The 22,906-nt window shown below is 37.2% G+C and overlaps 1 protein-coding gene across 1 annotated transcript in view; it reads right to left on the bottom strand.

The window, feature by feature from the left end:
* Positions 1-453: 453 nt before the first annotated feature.
* The window catches only part of LOC144957135 (uncharacterized), an 84,807-nt gene continuing 62,354 nt past the window's right edge, over positions 454-22,906 (bottom strand). The window contains exons 24-28 of the mRNA XM_078888156.1: positions 15,131-15,215; positions 11,145-11,278; positions 4,972-5,160; positions 3,622-3,832; positions 454-1,760 (exon numbers count right to left, since the gene is read on the bottom strand). Of these exons, the coding sequence (XP_078744282.1) occupies positions 1,646-1,760; positions 3,622-3,832; positions 4,972-5,160; positions 11,145-11,278; positions 15,131-15,215 (734 nt within the window). The 3' untranslated portion in view covers positions 454-1,645. The remainder of the gene's footprint in view (positions 1,761-3,621; positions 3,833-4,971; positions 5,161-11,144; positions 11,279-15,130; positions 15,216-22,906) is intronic.

The following is a 22,906-nucleotide window of genomic DNA, read 5'->3' as shown; positions in this document are numbered from 1 at the left end:
ATATATATTAATATATATATATATATATATATATGTGTGTGTGTGTGAAATTCAGATAAGGGTAACAAAGGGAAGGTAACATTGTGCTCCATTTGTTTACAATAATGGATGGCCAGACGTTTCAGGTGTCCCCTTTATCAAAAGACATGACAACAAATCAGATGAATATGACAGGATAGTTCCTAGAGATTTGTTGCTACTTTTCAAAATTGGAAGAAAAAAAATGTATTAAAAATGAGCATGTACATAGATAGTTCCTATTCAACTATCATTAACATGTAAAAAACTAAAAACATTAGCTTTGATACTACGCCTATTATTTGTCTCATAAAAATGTAATAAATAGGCATGGGGTAAAAGTAACCCGGGTAAACTACGAATATAGTCGGTGTTAGGGTTGGGTGAGTAAAGGTCGACTCACATACAGGCAGTTCTCTAGTCTTCATTTGATGGTTTGTTTTTAAGGGTTTTACGGCACTCGGCACTAGCAACACATTTAAGGTCATATCAGCACCAGTAAAAAGAAGAAAATGGAATAGTCAAAATATTGTAGAATTACAAACAAAGCACCCAAAACGAGTAAGACAAAGGGGAATTTGTCCAAATAGGAACAGAGTAGATTCCAAGAGCATACCAAAATGTACTTAGTTTGAGATCACCTTAAAGTCTCATCAAGACAGCAGCAAAGGATCCCAATAAGTGGAACACACTCAAATGTTTACAGAATACATAACTAACAATACATAACAGAGAGATGATTTACAAGGGAAAAAATATCATCTTCCAAAACTATAACTATACATTTGACTGTTTCCCTCCCAGTCAAGGACTCCAGCCAGAGCTGTGACAAAACTAATTAATCCCATTCCAAGACAAAGACAGAGAGCAACTTGCAAAACAGAAATAAGCGGATAGAAGACACAGCGTGACATCCTGCCCACCAAGGGATGTCTAAGGACCCCGCCCAATTTCTGTTCTTAAAATTTCTAGTTTAGTATTAGCATAAGTGTCTGCTCCACTTGTTTTTCTGAATTGATATTGGCTTAATATCAGAGTTGACCCAATCTCTCAATCAACACATGTGTTACATGTGTGTGTTGAGCATAGAGCTCATAGTTTAAAAAACTAACTCACCAATTAAATTTCATGTTGTTTATTTGTTAATCTCCTGACTTCAAAAGTTGTGAGAGGGACTCAATAGAGATAATACAATTGGAATCACCTTTTATAGAGGAGAGGACGGTGTTAATGGCAAAGCGTCTCTCTTGTAGCCAGGCAATGGGTGCTTTACCAGTCTGGTCTTTATTTCAACTCCCATCACTCCCATATATATCTCTGCAACCCTTTCATGTCTTATTATTCATTCAAGCAGTATTTCATATCAATTGATAAAGGCTAAAACCTGAAACTTCCAATTCATTCGTCTTTGTACATAAACAGGACATCGTCCTCACTATTTCAAGCCTCGAGAAGATAAAATGATTTGCGTAGATGGGGAAAGAAAATCAGTTTTATCAAGAGAGGTTAAATGAAATCTTGCAACAATTCTCATTTTGATGATTGCATTAAAATTACAATCCTTGAGTAAAAGGTAGGCTTAATTATTCATTAAAAGGCAATGGTAGTGGCTTGACAGTAGACAAGATCACATCATTTCATATCCCTTGGTCACTGTCTCCCCGTAAGATGGTGGTTGATCCCCTACAGAATTGACATCAGCTTCTGTGGCTGCAGCAGACTGGCTAAGGGCACCGTCAGTACTAGGGAAGATAAAAGGAAAATTAAAAATATTAACTGCAAATTTTTAACATTTTTTTTCGTGATAAATAGTTTTCATTCATCACACCATAATGTTTGTATGTAAACATTCCTAACAAGCAAAGTCACATCTTTCTAATCCTGTGTTTTATGTGCCTTTTTTTGCAGAGGAAACAAATGTTGATTCTAATTGAAATTTTATATCTATCTGTGCGTGATGTTTTTGTGCTTCTGTTTGTTAGCTGTTTGTTTTTTTAGGGTTTTACGGTGCTTGCAAGACATTTAGGCAATTTCAGCGCCTGTAAAATAAAATAAAATGGGATAATAAAGATATTCTAGATTTACACTTAAAAGCAAAAAAGAAAAAGTTAGACAAAGAGAACTGGTCCAAATAGAAAATGGGTGTAGATTTCAAAAGCACACTATCAGTGTTCTTAGCTAAAGATCACCCATGAGGAACACTCCCAAATGCTTATACATAAAGATCATTAAATATCAAAAATAAAAATATAACAGTAAAAACAGAGAGATGATTAATAAGTAAGAAAATATCATATTCCATAACAATAACTATTCATTTGTCTGTTTCCCTCCCAGCCAAGGGCTTCGGCCAGGGCCAGGACAAAACTAAGTTATCTCATTCCAAGACATAGACTGAGAGCAAATTGGAAAACAGATTTAGAGCTATAGAAGACACAGCAAATGACCTCATGTTCACCATGGGAGGTCAGGATACACTACCTAGAGCTTGTACTTCATTTTATAAAATTCAACAGTTGAAAAATAATTTTTCATGTTAATTTTTAGATTTTAAAAATGGATTTCCTCAACACCACAAATCATAGCCATTTTATTAGTATTAGTCACTTTGCTTCAATCTATTAATAACTTGACCTCCACAGGCATTTTTTGCAGACCAAATGAATTCAAGTCCTTATGACACCATAGACAAAACATATATTCAAAAACACAAAATGAAGATGATGACATCTTCCACAATCCCTTTCCCCCTATCAACTCCGCCCCCCCCCCCCCCCCCCCACACACACACATATCAGCCCTTAGTCTCAATAACCTACTAACTGCCATGGAAAAACCACCAACAACAACGATGAACTCACTGATCCATTTCATTATGTATACAAAAATTAACACATTGATTATATCAATAAAACAACGAAAACTGCAAAGAAATAAAAAAAAGATATCACGAGTGAAAACCCGGATATAATCAGAACTCTAAATATAAATTTCCATAGTGGAACTAAGGCAACTCATTAAATTGCAAACACTGATATCATTATCATGTTCGGCACAGAAACAAGGCTAAATAAAGACATAATGATAACTGAACAGTTCCCTAACGAAGTTGGCTTTGAAGTCTACCATTATTATCTTTATTATTATTATCATCATCATCATCATCATCATCATCATCATCATCATCATCATCAATCATCATCATAATTATATAAATAATAATAATAATAATAATAATAATATAATAATAATAATAATAATAATAATAATAATAATAATAATAATAATAATAATAATAATAATAATCATTTTTATTTAAAAAAAAAATAATATCAATATTAATCAATGATATTTTAATTCATACTTTCAAAAAATCTTTGTTCAGACACGTGAAACATGATAAAAATACAATAAATATTTTCAACATTGTCACAAAGCAAAATAAATGGTCAGTAATAAAAAAAAAAACCGGTGTGTTCTACTAGGAATCAAAATAGAAAAAGTCTAAATTTCGTAAATAGAACTAGATTATCCCCATCCATACAAACGCGTCACCCATATCCATACACACAACACTCACCACATGCTTCAAAGCCTACTCACCTATGGAGGTTTAACGGATGAGACTCTCGAGTACTCATCTCATTTTCCCGCTGGCCTCTTCTAGCTCTGGCATACTTTATACACCCGATGATGGTCAGACAACAGATGACACAAAAGGCAAAGACTAACACGGAGAGTGCTAGAAGGATACCAGTACCAGACTTATCATCATCATCATCATCATAGTCATAGGTATGGCCGTCATTATCGCCTGTATTTCAAAAGTAATCGAAGGATCTTGCGTCAAAATCAAACTGAATTAACAATGAAATATATTTCAAATTTACCGTTAAATGTATGTTTAAAATTTTTTTTTAACAATGACTTTGTCATTAAAAAAAACAACAAAAAACAAACAAAAACAAACACAAAAGATGTGAACTCAGCCACTATCCATTAATTGTGCTCAAATGGCTTAACATTAACAAGGGGTCCTTAGCCAACAATATTTAGCATAATATAGGAAAAGACTTAAAATTTCGCTTTACTATATTTTTCGACAGGGACAATAGTGTCACATATTTTAAACCTGAGTACAATGTTAGAATGTGAGTAAAGAACCTTTTTGTTTTTACTGGACTACTCCTCTTTGAATCACCCACAGCAGGACCTCATATCATCATTTAAATCCTGCAAATTTCATAAGAATTGAGTGAATCATTTTATCACAATAAATCCTTGAATAAATACAGCCATTAATTGGAAACCATTCCAATATGCCATTGGTATTTCAAGGTATATCCAGTAAAAAGTCTTTGGTACTTTCAAGTGTCATAAGTCTAATCTATTATTATTTTTAAAATGCCTATTTTTGCATACACTTACAGGCTTTATTATAGGATCAATTTTGACTGTTGATGGCTCAAAAGATTTTTCTTGGTTTAAGGTATTTCTCAATATTGCATAATCATTAATATAAATGAGTGCCTATGCCCAATAAGACTTTTAATTCTGTGATTTGCCATAAAAACCCACACAATGTTTTTGTCCCTCCATGAAAATGCCACACCATTCGCAACATGTGATGGCATTATTTTGCTTTATGCACGTTTTCACTGCATATTTCGTCAAACCTTTTTTAAAAATTGAATTTATGGCAATTTTATTTTTCATCACCTGGTACTGGTATAATTTGTGGATAACTGACATACGTGATATTGAGGCCCTCATCTATTACTTTAATAATACTACTATTTTTACTGGTATTTATTTGGGATTTACGTAACCTGAAAATCATCTCACCCAAAATTACTTTCTTGAATTTGTTGCGAACAAATTGCCAATTAGTGTTTTCAATGATTTCAATTCCCCTATTCCAAACCTAAACAAATTAAGTTACAAATTCCTTACCTTCAGTCAGCGATTTTGATGGATGCTCTCTTGTGTAGTAATGGAGCTGATAGTATTCAAAATTACTCCGGTAAGCCTCAACGTGGAAGTGGATGTAAAGGACTCGCTCTGAACTCCGAAACATCGGTTTAGAATCAGATGTAAAATTTCCACAAACACGGCCCAGGAAAGGAGCACTTGAATCAGGACCTGAGGGTTGTTAAAATGGTGATGATGATGATGATGATGGCTCATGAATGAAATTTTTGAAATGAATTCAAATAAAGAGTGCCATTCAAAGATCTTATTACAGAAAAGGATGTGCTTATTTTTTTTTTTTTCTGCCGTTTTTCTGAAGTAATGCAGCCATGTTTTTATTGTTATTTTTGTTGTAGGTTGTAGAAGGGTTTGGTGTTTTGTTCCCTTTTGAAGCCGTTATATTCATTTTTGTTTTTTACTTTATAGAATTCACAGAGTAATGTGCGGCTATGTGGTCTTGTGGTGTGACACTTGCTTTGAGATCGGAAGGTCCTGGGTTCGAGCCTCGCTCGGCGCATAGTTGAGTCCTTGGAAAAGACTCTTTACTCACGTTTTCTCACCGTACTCAGGTGTAAAATGAGTATCTGGCCGTCAACAGCATTGTCTCTGTCGGAAAAAAATGTCATGTCTCGTTCTACGATTACGTACTGCTGTTGGTCAGGGACCCTTTGTAAAGAGCTTTGAGCACATTTAGTGGATATTGCGCTATATAAAAGCTCTATTTTATACTGTAATAAAAACATCAGTATCAGGGAGCCAAACCGGGGATCCAATTAATATGCTATCTACTGATTGGCTGAGAGAGAGATAGAGATAGAATTTGGCGAGTGGATGCACTAGTCACTGAGATATCCGGTACTTTTTTATATTCTTCATTTCTCATCATTATTGATAAGTGCCTCCCCCAATATTAATCTGAATACAAATCAACTCTCACATACAACACTGCTGATGGCAACAAAAAAATGAAAAAGGAGGAACATGTTTGAACAATTGCCTTTAAGCCCCATTTTAACTGCATGCATTAACCCCCACTTTCAGAGCAATTGAGATGATGAAATATCATTGATACTCTATCTCACTTCTGGAGAGGGGGAAACTGCAACTATTTATTCCACTACACATCAAGTCTCTCACTGTCAGTACATTTGATTGGGAGGAAATGTATTTTTTTAAAATAGAGAAATTCCTCCTCTGACTCCAAAATCGGGGATTTCCGTGGATTCGAGGACAGCCATCAACACAAATATAATATCCAATATTCAATAGAAATGCTGTATTACTGGACAGGTAGGACTGCTTGGCTATAAACTCTCATTGAGTTCAAAGGCCATGAATATCTATTGTCTGGACACCCCGGATGACTACAAACAAATGTGAGTCACTGTCTCAAAGACACCCCAGATGACTATAAACAAATGTGAGTCACTGTCTCAAAGACACCCCAGATGACTATAAACAAATGTGAGTCACTGTCTCAAAGACACCCCAGATGACTATAAACAAATGTGAGTCACCATCTCAAAGACACCCCAGATGACTATAAACAAATGTGAGTCACTGTTTCAAAGACACCCCAGATGACTATAAACAAATGTGAGTCACTGTCTCAAAGACACCCCAGATGACTATAAACAAATGTGAGTCACTGTCTCAAAGACACCCCAGATGACTATAAACAAATGTGAGTCACCATCTCAAAGACACCCCAGATGACTATAAACAAATGTGAGTCACTGTCTCAAAGACACCCAGATGACTATAAACAAATGTGAGTCACTGTCTCAAAGACACCCCAGATGACTACAAACAAATGTGAGTCACATCTCAAAGACACCCCAGATGACTATAAACAAATGTGAGTCACCATCTCAAAGACACCCCAGATGACTACAAACAAATGTGAGTCACCATCTCAAAGACACCCCAGATGACTATAAACAAATGTGAGTCACTGTCTCAAAGACACCCCAGATGACTATAAACAAATGTGAGTCACCATCTCAAAGACACCCCAGATGACTACAAACAAATGTGAGTCACCATCTCAAAGACACACCAGATGACTACAAACATACGTGAGTCACCATCTCAAAGACACCCCAGATGACTATAAACAAATGTGAGTCACCATCTCAAAGACACCCCAGATGACTATAAACAAATGTGAGTCACTGTCTCAAAGACACCCCAGATGACTATAAACAAATGTGAGTCACCATCTCAAAGACACCCCAGATGACTATAAACAAATGTGAGTCACCATCTCAAAGACACCCCAGATGACTACAAACAAATGTGAGTCACCATCTCAAAGACACCCCAGATGACTATAAACAAATGTGAGTCACTGTCTCAAAGACACACCAGATTACAATAAACAAATGTGAGTCACCATCTCAAAGACACCCCAGATGACTACAAACAAATGTGAGTCACCATCTCAAAGACACCCCAGATGACTATAAACAAATGTGAGTCACCATCTCAAAGACACACCAGATGACTACAAACAAATGTGAGTCACCATCTCAAGACACCCCAGATGACTATAAACAAATGTGAGTCACCATCTCAAAGACACCCCAGATGACTACAAACAAACGTGAGTCACCATCTCAAAGACACCCCAGATGACTATAAACAAATGTGAGTCACCATCTCAAAGACACACCAGATGACTACAAACAAATGTGAGTCACCATCTCAAAGACACCCCAGATGACTATAAACAAATGTGAGTCACCATCTCAAAGACACCCCAGATGACTACAAACAAATGTGAGTCACCATCTCAAAGACACCCAAGATGATTACAAACAAACGTGAGTCACCATCTCAAAGACACCCAAGATGATTACAAATGTGATTCACCATCTCAAAGACACACCAGATGACTACAATCATACGTGAGTCACCATCTCAAAGACACCCCAGATTACTACAAACAAACGTGAGTCACCATCTCAAAGACACCCAAGATGATTACAAATGTGATTCACCATCTCAAAGACACCGATGATACACATTGATCACATCAAGACACACCGATGACTACAAACAATGTGAGTCACCATCTCAAAGACACCCCAGATTACTACAAACAAATGTGAGTCACCATCTCAAAGACACCCCAGATGACTACAAACAAATGTGAGTCACCATCTCAAGAACCCAGATGACACAAACAAATGTGACACACTCAAAGACCCCATGAAACAAACGTGAGTCACATCTCAAAGACACCCCAGATGACTACAAACAAATGTGAGTCACCATCTCAAAGACACCCCAGATGACTACAAACAAATGTGAGTCACCATCTCAAAGACACCCCAGATTACTACAAACAAATGTGAGTCACCATCTCAAAGACACCCCAGATGGCTATAAACAAATGTGAGTCACCATCTCAAAGACACCCCAGATGACTACAAACAAATGTGAGTCACCATCTCAAAGACACCCCAGATTACTATAAACAAATGTGAGTCACCATCTCAAAGACACCCCAGATGACTACAGACAAATGTGAGTCACCATCTCAAAGACACCCCAGATGACTACAAACAAATGTGAGTCACCATCTCAAAGACACCCCAGATGACTACAAACAAATGTGATTCACCATCTCAAAGACATCCCAGATGACTACAAATGTGAGTCACCATCTCAAAAACACCCCAGATGACTACAAACAAATGTGAGTCACCATCTCAAAGACACCCCAGATTACTACAAACAAATGTGATTCACCATCTCAAAGACACCCCAGATTACTACAAACAAATGTGAGTCACCATCTCAAAGACACCCCAGATGACTATAAACAAATGTGAGTCACCATCTCAAAGACACACCAGATTACTACAGACAAATGTGAGTCACCATCTCAAAGACACCCCAGATGACTACAAACAAATGTGAGTCACCATCTCAAAGACACCCCAGATGACTATAAACAAATGTGAGTCACCATCTCAAAGACACCCCAGATGACTACAAACAAATGTGAGTCACCATCTCAAAGACACCCCAGATGACTATAAACAAATGTGAGTCACCATCTCAAAGACACCCCAGATTACTACAAACAAATGTAAGTCACCATCTCAAAGACACCCCAGATGACTACAAACAAACGTGAGTCACCATCTCAAAGACATCCCAGATTACTACAAACAAATGTAAGTCACCATCTCAAAGACCACCCAGATGGCTATAAATAAATGTGAGTCACTGTCTCAAAGACACCCAGATGGCTATAAACAAATGTGAGTCACCATCTCAACAAGACACCCCGGATGACTACAAACAAATGTGAGTCACAATCTCAAAGACACCCGGATGACTACAAACAAATGTGAGTCACTGTCTCAAAGACACCCCAGATGACTAAAACAAATGTGAGTCACCATCTCAAAGACACCCCAGATGACTACAAACAAATGTGAATCACCATCTCAAAGACACCCCAGATTACTACAAACAAATGTGAGTCACCATCTCAAAGACACCCCAGATGGCTATAAACAAAGGTGAGTCACCATCTCAAAGACACCCCAGATGACTATAAACAAAGGTGAGTCACCATCTCAAAGACACCCCAGATTACTACAAACAAAGGTGAGTCACCATCTCAAAGACACCCCAGATTACTACAAACAAATGTGAGTCACCATCTCAAAGACACCCCAGATGGCTATAAACAAAGGTGAGTCACCATCTCAAAGACACCCCAGATAACTACAAACAAATGTGAGTCACCATCTCAAAGACACCCCAGATGACTATAAACAAATGTGATTCACCATCTCAAAGAAACACCAGATTACTAAAAACAAATGTGAGTCACCATCTCAGACACCCCAGATTACTACAAACAAATGTGAGTCACCATCTCAAAGACACCCCAGATTACTACAAACAAATGTGAGTCACCATCTCAAAGACACCCCAGATGACTACAAACAAACGTGAGTCACCATCTCAAAGACACCCCAGACGACTACAAACAAATGTGAGTCACCATCTCAAAATGCTATTGTGTCAGATTGAACCTGTTACTGTTACAAAATATCCATTTTAAAAGTGAGATTTTGTTTTCTTTGGTCACTTTAATAACATTAGAGGGTTGATCAAATATGAATTAATAATAATAATAATGATAATAAATGTGCCATTGCCAAAATGGAAGTTTTTAAGAGCTTTGGAAGACTGATTTAACTCTTTCCTTACCGATCATTTTCAGTATTTTCCCAAAATGACAGGCTTACCCAGTAGAAAAATTGATTTTTAAAACTCAAACAAGCTCTGTTCAAAACAACTTTATGGTCTTATTAATTAAACAGAGACCATTCTTAAAAGTTTGTGATTTATGAAAAAAATCTGAATAATAAAAATGTATATTATTGTGTCGTAACAAATGTGACGATTTTTGCTGTAGGTGGTAAGGACAGGGTGAAGGTCAAATCCAAGAGCTACTTTGGAAGGACTTTTCAAGATCAAGAAAGATGGGAGAAACGCACCACTTTAACTGGGGACTATGTAGATGAATAAAAGTAAGTGTATAGAATTTCATGAGAATCCAAACATTCCTTCATAATTAGGACAATTTATATTGATCAACCCTTTTATGTGTATCATCCTGAAAAAAATATATACATATAAATATCTCTGAATATAAATTGAAATAATAGCTACTAAATCATCCCAACATAAAACCGTTTTTTGGTGGTTGGACACAAATAGTCTGACAGACATGATTGTATAGACAGTCAGAAATACTTGCATAGATAGACGGACAGACAGACAGACATGCTTGCATAGACAGACAGACATGCTTGCATAGACAGACAGACATTCTTACATAAACAGACATGGGTGCATAGACAGAAAGACAAACATGCTTTCAGAGACATACGGACATCATGCTTGCATAGACAGACAGACATACATGCTTGCATAGACAGACAGGCCTGCTTGTATAGACAGATGGCCATGCTTGAATAGACAGACAAGCTTGCAAAGACAGACAAGTTTGCATATACAGACAAACATGCCAGCATAGACAGGCATGCCTGCACAGGCAGACAGATATGCATGTACAGACAGACAGTCAAGCTAGCAGTTGACTAGAAATTTGCTCCACCTACCGTTAAAGACTTCAAGGTATATTTTGTCACATGGCCAATAGTGATATTCGTCACTGTACATATATGACACCACAACATCAACCTCTATTTCATAACCATCAAGTGACACTAATTTCCACAGACAATCACGGTCGCTGAAATGAACACAGATTGAAATGTTAATTCATAATCTTAGCACAAAGAAACATGTCAAAGATTACAGTACAGTATATATATGGACAACTAGCCCAGGTGGAGAAAAAGCTCTTTATTTTAGTATCAACATATAATGATTGTAGTAAGTGATAAATTTATAAATATTTCTAGGTATATGGATTGGGTGTGATGAAAAAAACCCTGGAAAAGTCTGTAACCCCCGGATCATAACTGATGCAAGTCTGAAATTTCATCACAATCAGAACCAATTTATTGAACTTTATGTACACAAAATTTCAGAAAAAAAATTATTGAGAAATATTTACTGACGATTGTTTTAATAGATACACTCAAATTTGCCATGTCGAAGATTTTGGCGTAATTCTCAACTTTTAATGTGACCTTTCAATCCCCTATTTTGCTTTATGACTGCGAGTAGCCTTTTTTTTTTTTTTTTTTTTTTTTTGGATCCAATTGATTTTCTTATATCTTAGATAATGATTCGATTCCATGAAATTTGGATTGACTACTCTTTTATTTTGCTCTGCTTTTTTCACTGTTTGACATCATTGTCCATATTATGCTGTAGTCCATTTTATTCATGTCAGGACTCATTAAAGAACATTTAATCTTTAGAAATAAATCAAACATGATTTCTGCATTGTATTGAAAATAATGTAACATTGTTAAAAGGAAAACTTATTCTATAAGCGATCCAAATAGGACTTTTTGGTTTTCAACAAGACTGGGTAAATTCTTTCGCTAGTCATACAACACTGCTAAAAATAAGCTGCAAGTTTGGAAACTTTCGATATCTTAATCTTTACATGACTTTGGTATAACGGGTATTATTTCTTAACCAATCATGAGTTTTAACTAAATTTTAACAAGTATTAATTTAAGGTATTGCTCTTGTCGCTTGCAAATTTTCAACTGTTTCTGTTCTTCTTCGTATTGAAACAGTGTGACAATTTTTCCATTTTTGTTTTCTCACACACTATATATATATTTTAAAATAGAATACAGCCATAAGATCCATCAATTATCAATGAAAACGAAGAGCTATAAATCTGAAAAGACGCACTGACAATTTTCCTCTCCTTTTGCCATTTTTCTAAAAATAGCTTATTTTACATTCAAAACTTTTTCTCAGACAACACAAATGTAAGGCTTGCTTACTCAGAGTCACCATTGTTTTATCTGCCTGACTTGTGAGTATTTAAGTTGCTGTTTTGGTTATTTTCAAGGGTTTTACGGTATTTGCAACACATTTAGGTCATATAAGGGCAGATAAAAAGGAAGAAAATGGGATAGTCAAAAATATTCTAGATTTACAATTAAAGCACCCAAAAAAAAGTAAGACAGAAGAAATAGGGAACAGATGTAGATTCAAAGAGCATAAAAATCAATGTACTTAGTTTAAACAGAAAAAAAAAAATTCTGCCACAGCATCAATAGATACACTGGCATGGTGATTTTTGCATCGCTGATTCCCTGATTTGCATTGAAGCAGCAAAATCTGCAGCTTTTTGCAATGTTTTGCAAATTTTCGAGATTTTATACGTGTATGGGAGTAGCTTCCATCAGCTGTGCAGGCCTATCTAATTTTGATTTTGGGATGGATTTTTTTCACTGTAACAAGGGAAATAATTGCACAGCAATTTTTTCACAGAAACATCATTACCAAAAAGAGCTCCCTGATCACTATAGCCTGTTTCCAACAGCTGTACTGTAATGGATTGCTTATTTTCTGATCAGCCGATAAAGAGGCGGAGCCCTAGTGCTGTTTCAATAATAAAACAAATCGAAGTTTAGTACGAATTGACCCAGGGATCTGGTGAGCACCAGTGGGATTGAACCAGGGACCATTTGAGATGGAGATCTGTGGAGATAAAACCCAGGATAATGGGTGGGCAATATTAGAGGGGAGGAAACCTTGTGACCCTGGATTGTAGATAGTAGTGGGGAATGAATTCGAGGACAAGACTGAATGTATACAAAAGTGGGAATTGAACCTTGGTGCACCCTAGACCATGGGATAGAATAACCAGTAGAGAGAAAACCCAGGACTTTGGGATGTGAACATCAGTGAGGACCTGAGGCACTGAGGCTGGTGACACTGGTGGGGAGTGAACTTGGGACTGTAAGATGTAGACACTTTGAGAATGGACAAGAGTAAAATATACCTACTTTTTGAGATTGACACCCAGAACAATGTGAGGTGGATTGCAACAGGGAGTGAACCAGAACTATGTAAGGTGGACATTAGTAGGGAGTAAATATGGGATAGATACACAAGCAAGGAGAAACCTGGGACTATGGGATGTTGAAACTCGCAGAGAATGAAGCCAGGACTGTGAGATATGGACACCTGAGAAGAGTTAACTTGTAACTTTGGGATAAGGACATTAGTGGAGAGTGAATCCGAGACTATGGGAGGTGGACATCACCAGGGAGTGATCATGGAACCACAAGATATGGACTCTAGTGGGGAGAGAACCTGTAACTATGGGAGGTGGACACTAGTGGGGATTGAACCCAGAATTATGGGAGAAGAATACTAGTGGGACATGAACTCTTTGATTATGAGAGATGGACACCACTGAGGAGTGATCATAGAACCACAGGATATGGACTTCAGTGGGGAGTAGACCTGAGGCTATGGGAGGTGGACACCACCGGGGAGTGAACCTGGGACTATGGAGGTGGACAAAAGTGGGAATTGAACGTGGGACGATGAGATATGGACACCCGTGGGAATGTATTCCTGGAATGTGATGTTTTATCCATAGAATGTCCCTGAAATTTGAGATTGAGGGTAAGCATGCCTGCAACAGCTTTGTTGGGGAGGATTTTTAAAAATCTTATTAGCTTTTTGTAATAATAATTTTTTAGTTAATCTCTCTCAACCACTTACTCAGGCCCACAACGCTTTTCTATTTCATGAACTTGTCAGTTTTATAAAATCAATCGCCATCTGTTTTGCACAATATTTGTAAATTTAGATATTTTTTGCTTGCAAAACTTTGGATTTTATTTTGCAAAAAAAACCGCTATGCCAGGATACAGTTGCCTAGGCATTCCATGAAGAAATATAGATAATCCATCAAACAAGATGTCTTATGTCAACAGGAATTACCCGGGTTGTCCAAAGTACTTAGTTTAAGGTCATCTAAACGTTTCATCCAGAAACCAGCACAGGATCCCACTAAATAAGAACATACTTAAATGTTTACAAGATGTGTTCAAAATAAAAATACAATGATCAGTACATAACAGATAGATGATTTACAAGGAAAACATTTCACCTCCTAAAACTAACACAATACGTTTGACTATTCCCCCTCAGCCAAGGACTGTACAACCAAGGCTATACCCATCACTGCTGGATAGAAAAGGGGATCAGAAGAGCACAAGACTCAAAATGGAATGCGAGTTTTGAGCGCTCTACTAATTGAGCTAACAGAAAAACTAAAAATTTGTTTACAAAACTGAATCGGAAAAGAATTTGAAATTTACCAAATTTTGATCCAACATTAAAAAAAACTCACACAAAACGATACTAGTTGTATGGGTTGCAAACATGTAATAACATTTTTTTAAAAATAAAAAATAAAATAAATAACTCAACACCTTTTTTCCATGCCCAGGAGAAAGTTTTCAAAATCAGATTGAGACCGTCCAAGTGTAAACCTTAGAGCAGTACAGCAAGGTGAGCAACTGTGGCTAAGTTTCTTGTTCAGGAAAAAAAAACCCATAAAAATCTATGCTGACTGCGGGCTCTGGGTGAATATATGCAATGCCTTAGCCACTCATCCCCAAAAGTGAGGGTCTACAAATCCAACACTCACCCTGATTTTCCTGACGTATCTAGTTTCAGGAATTGATCGTCTTCCGTCGCCAACATTGTCGTCATATTATCACTGCAAGAGTAATCTGGAGACACATGTAAGGACAGCAACAAATTGATGCTATACACTTATGTAAAATACTCCCCTGTTCTGCTTACCAGATCAATCATATCAACACAAAAACTATGCGTAACTTTAAACATTAATTTACAGTCTGTTAAAGGGATTTAGCGAGAACAAATCACCCAGTTGAACGTCTAAAAACAATAACAAAAAGCTAAGTGATGTCAGCTTCATTAATCTATTCTTTAAAAAAGAAATAGGGTTGGGGATCAAGATTGTTCCGAACAGCCAATGTTAAATTTTTATCATTGAGCACAACTTACTGGCAAGTCTGAAATGATAAAACTATTTCTTACAGACTGATATAGGAGTAACTTGCAAACCTTTTTTGATTTCAGGCTAATTCTAACCTTTTTTGATTTCAGGCTAATTCTAACCTTTTTTGATTTAAGGCTAATTCTAACCTTTTTTGATTTCAGGCTAATTCTAACCTTTTTTGATTTAAGGCTAATTCTATCATCTGTTGACTCAAATTAATACTAAATCCGCTAGGATCTAGTACCTAGTCCTTTTTGACTTTCATTGCGAGTATAATTGATTCTACACAATTCTAGCACATCCACCACAAAAAATGATGACGTCATTTAAAATCTCGCCTGATACTATCAAGTAATAATAATATCATCAGCAACAAAAAATGATGATATAATTTCTAATCTCTTTTGATATGAGCAAGTAATATTAATAATCTATCTAATTTATACTTTAAAAAAAAATAGGTTTGAGTATCAACATTTTTCCGAAAGTCAATGTTCGCTTTTTATCGTTCAGCACAGAATTACCGGCAAAATCTAAAAAATTAGAAAACTATTCTTTACAGAATGATATACAAGTAAGAAAGATAATATATACTTTATTCATCCTTGTATGAAAATTATGATTCAGTATCACAACACAATTCGGTAATATATAATAGAAATATCAAATGTAATGAAATTATATAAAAATTGGCAAAGAATATTAAAAATCTTAAAAAGGACAGTGGAACAACGAGCGGATATATGGTGACTTTGTGTCGATAATACACTTATAATTGAATTCTTGCAATAGGATGTTTTCGATATAAATAAAATATCAAATGAGTATGAAGATACTTTATAAACTGGTAAAGATTAAATGAGGTTATAATAAAAGTAGAGAGGGATAATAAGTAAAAATCGTGTTATTGCAGTGTGCAAATATTTCCTCTGATGAATAAATAAATTATTTTGCGTAATCTCAGTACTTTACCACCTTATTCATAGAAATATTCATCATTTGTTTTAAAGTAAAAGAAAGTAGATAAGAATGGTACAGTACATGGTTTTGCATAAATGTTGTATAAATATAATTATTGAATCACCTCTCTATAATATTATCATTATCTCATACAAAGATAAATGAGTATGCTGGCTTTAAAATTTAAAAATAACTTCAAATAACTTTAAATTCAAGACGGGACAAATAAGTTAATATCATATATTAGTTACTATTTACATGATTATGTTAATACTATCAATGGTACGAGTTTTCTATTATCCGTTGACTCCAAGATGATTTGTCTCAATCTACGTAAATTTCCACAATGCAGTAGCATAAGAATTAAAACAGACGAGAGCCTATTTGTGATAGCCTTTACATCTCTGTGAATATTGCCAGCTCTCCGCTAGTACTAAGAAAAGTAGTAAAACAATTTATACACAAACAAATACACACATACACACTCACACACAAATATTCAGAAAAGTGAGTGGAGCAGGCACTTATGTTGGTAACAACAAGATATGAAGTGAGTAGAAAAGTGCCAGAAGACAATAGAGAATAAAAATTTTTTCGCGGCGGTGGTGGGTTTGAACCTGCGACCTTATTGGTACGACAACTCCGCCTGGCAGGTGAGAGCGTGGCTCTACCGTGTGAGCTATCCACGAACACAAAATATTCGTTTCAAACCCAAAGTCATTTCTAGATCCGTCTCTCACCCACTTCTTGAGATCGCCGATTCGCTCGCCACCATCGCGAAGTAATTTGGACCAGCAGTTAAGCTTAATAGCCAATATTCTCATCACAAACATATAACATAGAAACGATTGAGACATTGAGTATGCTCCGGTGTTTGGGGTGAATTTTTAATTCAGAAAAGTGAGTGGAGCAGGCACTTATGTTGGTAACAACAAGATATGAAGTGAGTAGAAAAGTGCCAGAAGACAATAGAGAATAAAAAATTTTTTACCGTTCACACGGCTCACACGGTAGAGCCACGCTCTCACCTGCCAGGCGGAGTTGTCGTACCAATAAGGTCGCAGGTTCAAACCCCACCACCGCCGCGAAAAAATTTTTTATTCTCTATTGTCTTCTGGCACTTTTCTACTCACTTCATATCTTGTTGTTACCAACATAAGTGCCTGCTCCACTCACTTTTCTGAATTAAAAATTCACCCCAAACACCGGAGCATACTCAATGTCTCAATCGTTTCTATGTTATATGTTTGTGATGAGAATATTGGCTATTAAGCTTAACTGCTGGTCCAAATTACTTCGCGATGGTGGCGAGCGAATCGGCGATCTCAAGAAGTGGGTGAGAGACGGATCTAGAAATGACTTTGGGTTTGAAACGAATATTTTGTGTTCGTGGATAGCTCACACGGTAGAGCCACGCTCTCACCTGCCAGGCGGAGTTGTCGTACCAATAAGGTCGCAGGTTCAAACCCCACCACCGCCGCGAAAAAATTTTTTATTCTCTATTGTCTTCTGGCACTTTTCTACTCACTTCATATCTTGTTGTTACCAACATAAGTGCCTGCTCCACTCACTTTTCTGAATTAAAAATTCACCCCAAACACCGGAGCATACTCAATGTCTCAATCGTTTCTATGTTATATGTTTGTGATGAGAATATTGGCTATTAAGCTTAACTGCTGGTCCAAATTACTTCGCGATGGTGGCGAGCGAATCGGCGATCTCAAGAAGTGGGTGAGAGACGGATCTAGAAATGACTTGGGTTTGAAACGAATATTTTGTGTTCGTGGATAGCTCACACGGTAGAGCCACGCTCTCACCTGCCAGGCGGAGTTGTCGTACCAATAAGGTCGCAGGTTCAAACCCCACCACCGCCGCGAAAAAATTTTTTATTCTCTATTGTCTTCTGGCACTTTTCTACTCACTTCATATCTTGTTGTTACCAACATAAGTGCCTGCTCCACTCACTTTTCTGAATTAAAAATTCACCCCAAACACCGGAGCATACTCAATGTCTCAATCGTTTCTATGTTATATGTTTGTGATGAGAATATTGGCTATTAAGCTTAACTGCTGGTCCAAATTACTTCGCGATGGTGGCGAGCGAATCGGCGATCTCAAGAAGTGGGTGAGAGACGGATCTAGAAATGACTTTGGGTTTGAAACGAATATTTTGTGTTCGTGGATAGCTCACACGGTAGAGCCACGCTCTCACCTGCCAGGCGGAGTTGTCGTACCAATAAGGTCGCAGGTTCAAACCCCACCACCGCCGCGAAAAAAAATTTTTTATTCTCTATTGTCTTCTGGCACTTTTCTACTCACTTCATATCTTGTTGTTACCAACATAAGTGCCTGCTCCACTCACTTTTCTGAATTAAAAATTCACCCCAAACACCGGAGCATACTCAATGTCTCAATCGTTTCTATGTTATATGTTTGTGATGAGAATATTGGCTATTAAGCTTAACTGCTGGTCCAAATTACTTCGCGATGGTGGCGAGCGAATCGGCGATCTCAAGAAGTGGGTGAGAGACGGATCTAGAAATGACTTTGGGTTTGAAACGAATATTTTGTGTTCGTGGATAGCTCACACGGTAGAGCCACGCTCTCACCTGCCAGGCGGAGTTGTCGTACCAATAAGGTCGCAGGTTCAAACCCCACCACCGCCGCGAAAAAATTTTTTATTCTCTATTGTCTTCTGGCACTTTTCTACTCACTTCATATCTTGTTGTTACCAACATAAGTGCCTGCTCCACTCACTTTTCTGAATTAAAAATTCACCCCAAACACCGGAGCATACTCAATGTCTCAATCGTTTCTATGTTATATGTTTGTGATGAGAATATTGGCTATTAAGCTTAACTGCTGGTCCAAATTACTTCGCGATGGTGGCGAGCGAATCGGCGATCTCAAGAAGTGGGTGAGAGACGGATCTAGAAATGACTTTGGGTTTGAAACGAATATTTTGTGTTCGTGGATAGCTCACACGGTAGAGCCACGCTCTCACCTGCCAGGCGGAGTTGTCGTACCAATAAGGTCGCAGGTTCAAACCCCACCACCGCCGCGAAAAAATTTTTTATTCTCTATTGTCTTCTGGCACTTTTCTACTCACTTCATATCTTGTTGTTACCAACATAAGTGCCTGCTCCACTCACTTTTCTGAATTAAAAATTCACCCCAAACACCGGAGCATACTCAATGTCTCAATCGTTTCTATGTTATATGTTTGTGATGAGAATATTGGCTATTAAGCTTAACTGCTGGTCCAAATTACTTCGCGATGGTGGCGAGCGAATCGGCGATCTCAAGAAGTGGGTGAGAGACGGATCTAGAAATGACTTTGGGTTTGAAACGAATATTTTGTGTTCGTGGATAGCTCACACGGTAGAGCCACGCTCTCACCTGCCAGGCGGAGTTGTCGTACCAATAAGGTCGCAGGTTCAAACCCCACCACCGCCGCGAAAAAATTTTTTATTCTCTATTGTCTTCTGGCACTTTTCTACTCACTTCATATCTTGTTGTCACACACAAATACTAACCATACACAGACACTGATACAATAGTCACATATCAGGTTAAAAAGAAAGAAAGCCATATTGTCTTTATAAAAAACAAAGTCAATAAATATTGTTTATAAACTGACAATGCAAAATAACCCTCTCATGTACGGGTCAAATCTGGAGATCATTTGATACGAGGGCTCTTTCATAATTAACCGAAAAATGCCTGTAAAATCCGCGTTTTTTATGCTATCAACAAAATTCTAGCACGTGTTCATACCTTGACTCGTCCTTCATTTCTCTATGTAACAGCCAAGTCTGTCGACACACTTCTGCCAATGCCGCATCATGGAATAGATACCCTCTCGGAAGAAATTTCCGTCAAGGTTTTGTAGCCATTTCCGCACATGGTCAACAAGCTCTTCATCGACATCAAAGCGCTTTCCTGCCAGCTCACGTTTCAGTGGCCCAAAGAGGTGATAATCAGATGGTGCGAGGTCTGGACTGTGTGGGGGGTGTGGCAAAATCTCCCATCCATATTTCTCTAGCCAACCTTGCGTCACTCGTGCTGTGTGAGGTGTAGCGTTGTCGTGTTGCAAAATGCCCCCGTTGGTCAACTGCCCTGGGCGCTTTCTGCGAATGGCCTCCCTAAACTTGTCAAGAGTTTGGCAGTACCTTGCAGCATTGATTGTTTCTCCAGGTTGTAAGTTTCGAACAGAATAACACCACGACTGTCCCAAAAAACAGTTCCCATTATTTTCTTTGCTGACCGCATGACTTTGAATTTCTTCGCGACAGGTGAGGATGGATGTTTCCATGTCATAGAATCTTGCTTTGTTTCTGGGGTGCAATGGTGCAACCAAGTCTCATCACCGGTGACTATGCTGTCAAGAAAAGTCACATCGTACCCTAGAAAGTCTCCGCCTGCGTTGGCAGTATGCCCGTGAACCCTGCGTGAGCTCTTGCTTCTTCTCAAAAGTTCCCTGCAGATGTCCAATCTTTGTTCTTTATGATTGTCTGTCAATTGCTTAGGAACCCATCTTGCGCTGACTTTTCTGTAGCCAAGTTCATCAAATACAATTCTATGGGCAGAAGTTTCCAAAATTTCAAGACTGCTTGCGATTTCATGAAGTTTCAACCTCCTGTCTTGACGAATAAGCTCATCAACTCGCTTCACATTGTCTTCTGACGTCGCAGTTATCGAACGCCCTCTCCCTTCCCTCTCTGTCAAGTCGGAATGGCCGGCTTCAAACAAATTACACCAGTGATAGACTTGTGTACGGCTTATAACATGCTCACCATATACACTCTGAAGTTCTTTATGAATTTCGGTAGGATTCAGACTTTTGGCATTCAAAAAACGTATGACAGCTCTGATTTCCTCCTTTGACCAAGTTTCAAGGTGGGCCGCCATCTTTAAAATCGTCTAGAAATTCATTGTGCAAAATGATGCACTTCATAATATCTGGAAATATCCGTAAGGAAATAAGGAATATCATGTCGTTTACAGAATTAAAAAATCTCCACTGGTTGCTGAGCAATGGGCATTTTTCGGTTATTTCTGAAAGAGCCCTAGTAGTTACTATGGTGTGCACAACTTTTAAAGGAAATTGCTTTATTCAAGCAAAACTTATAAGAAAAATGAAAAATAAAAATGAAAAAAACCCAAAAAGCCAAGAAATATTCAGGTACATACTTTTCGGCATCAAACAAACGTAAACAAGAAAACAATTTTTTTTTTTTTTTTAATTTATGAATAAAAAGAAATGAAAAAACCAAAACAAAAAATTTAACAACCCCCCCCCCCCCCCCCCCCCAAAAAAAAAAAAATCCCAACAAAACCTTACACGCTGTGTGATTTCTTTGTGCATACAAAAAAAGTTTCAAATAATATTATCTTCTATTATTTAGTTCAAATTTTCTTTTTAGTTTCAAAAAAATCATTTCACTATTTAGCTTTGTTTGCTGATTATGTACCCAAAACAAGCGTTCAAGTTTTGTATAGTTTTTAAAAAAAGAAACCTCATTTTACCTCCTTGTATTTTTCGTAATGTAGCAATGACTATGAAAAATGTTTTTTTCTCTTTTTGAGGAAATTTTTTTGTCTAAAATCAAAGCCCTGTCTCCACTGAGTAAAAATGTTTTTGAATTTTGAAAATCCATTCATAAATAAACAAGTTATGCCGTTTCAAAGGTGTCATTTATTTGGATGACCCGCAAAGAGGAAAAAAACGCGAAAATATGGGACGCTTTTTCGGCATTTTTTTTCGACCTTTGGTTGTATCTTGCGTAATAAGTGGATTAAAAGATTGAAACTTGAAGAGCAAATTAGGATGGTGTTTTGTAAAATACGGGAAAAGTACTCGTCATATTCATATGAAATTTTACAACCAAAAAAAAGAAATGTTCATGTATTACCTTGTCAGCGACAAAACCTCCACGCCCGGTAGTTTTAGAAATATTTGACTCCAAAGAGTAAAAATCTATTTTTAACGGTCTTCTGGTAATCGCACGAGTTTTGTCGCTTGACATAATCTAAAATGACCTTTTTTCTAACTGTGTGCCAACTTTCAATCATATTCATCAATAAACAGCATTGTAATTAATTTTTAAAAATAGCATATACGAAACGGCTTCGTCCCATATTTTGACGCGAATTCGGGCACTTCGTAAGCGAAAAAGAGGCCCAAAGATTTGTGCGGGATAGTCATTGCTACGTAATGTGACCAGTCACCCCTCAACATTAAAAAAAAACAACAAAAAAACCCCCCAAAAATAAACCCTCCAAAAAACCAAAACAACCAAACAAACATCACCAAAATAAAGACTAGCAATATCGTATATCTTATCCACTCTGTCACCTTACCACTATGCATGGAATTTTTAGTGCCTAATAAAACCAACTATTTGCTTTATCTCTCAGGGGTCCTGACAGCTC

Source organism: Berghia stephanieae, chromosome 11 (assembly GCF_034508935.2).
Source record: "Berghia stephanieae isolate SIO BIC M18660-M18661 chromosome 11, UCSD_Bste_1.3, whole genome shotgun sequence".
Lineage (NCBI taxonomy): Eukaryota > Metazoa > Mollusca > Gastropoda > Nudibranchia > Aeolidiidae > Berghia > Berghia stephanieae.
Note: the sequence above shows the minus strand (reverse complement) of the source record. Positions and strands in the feature narration are given on the sequence as shown.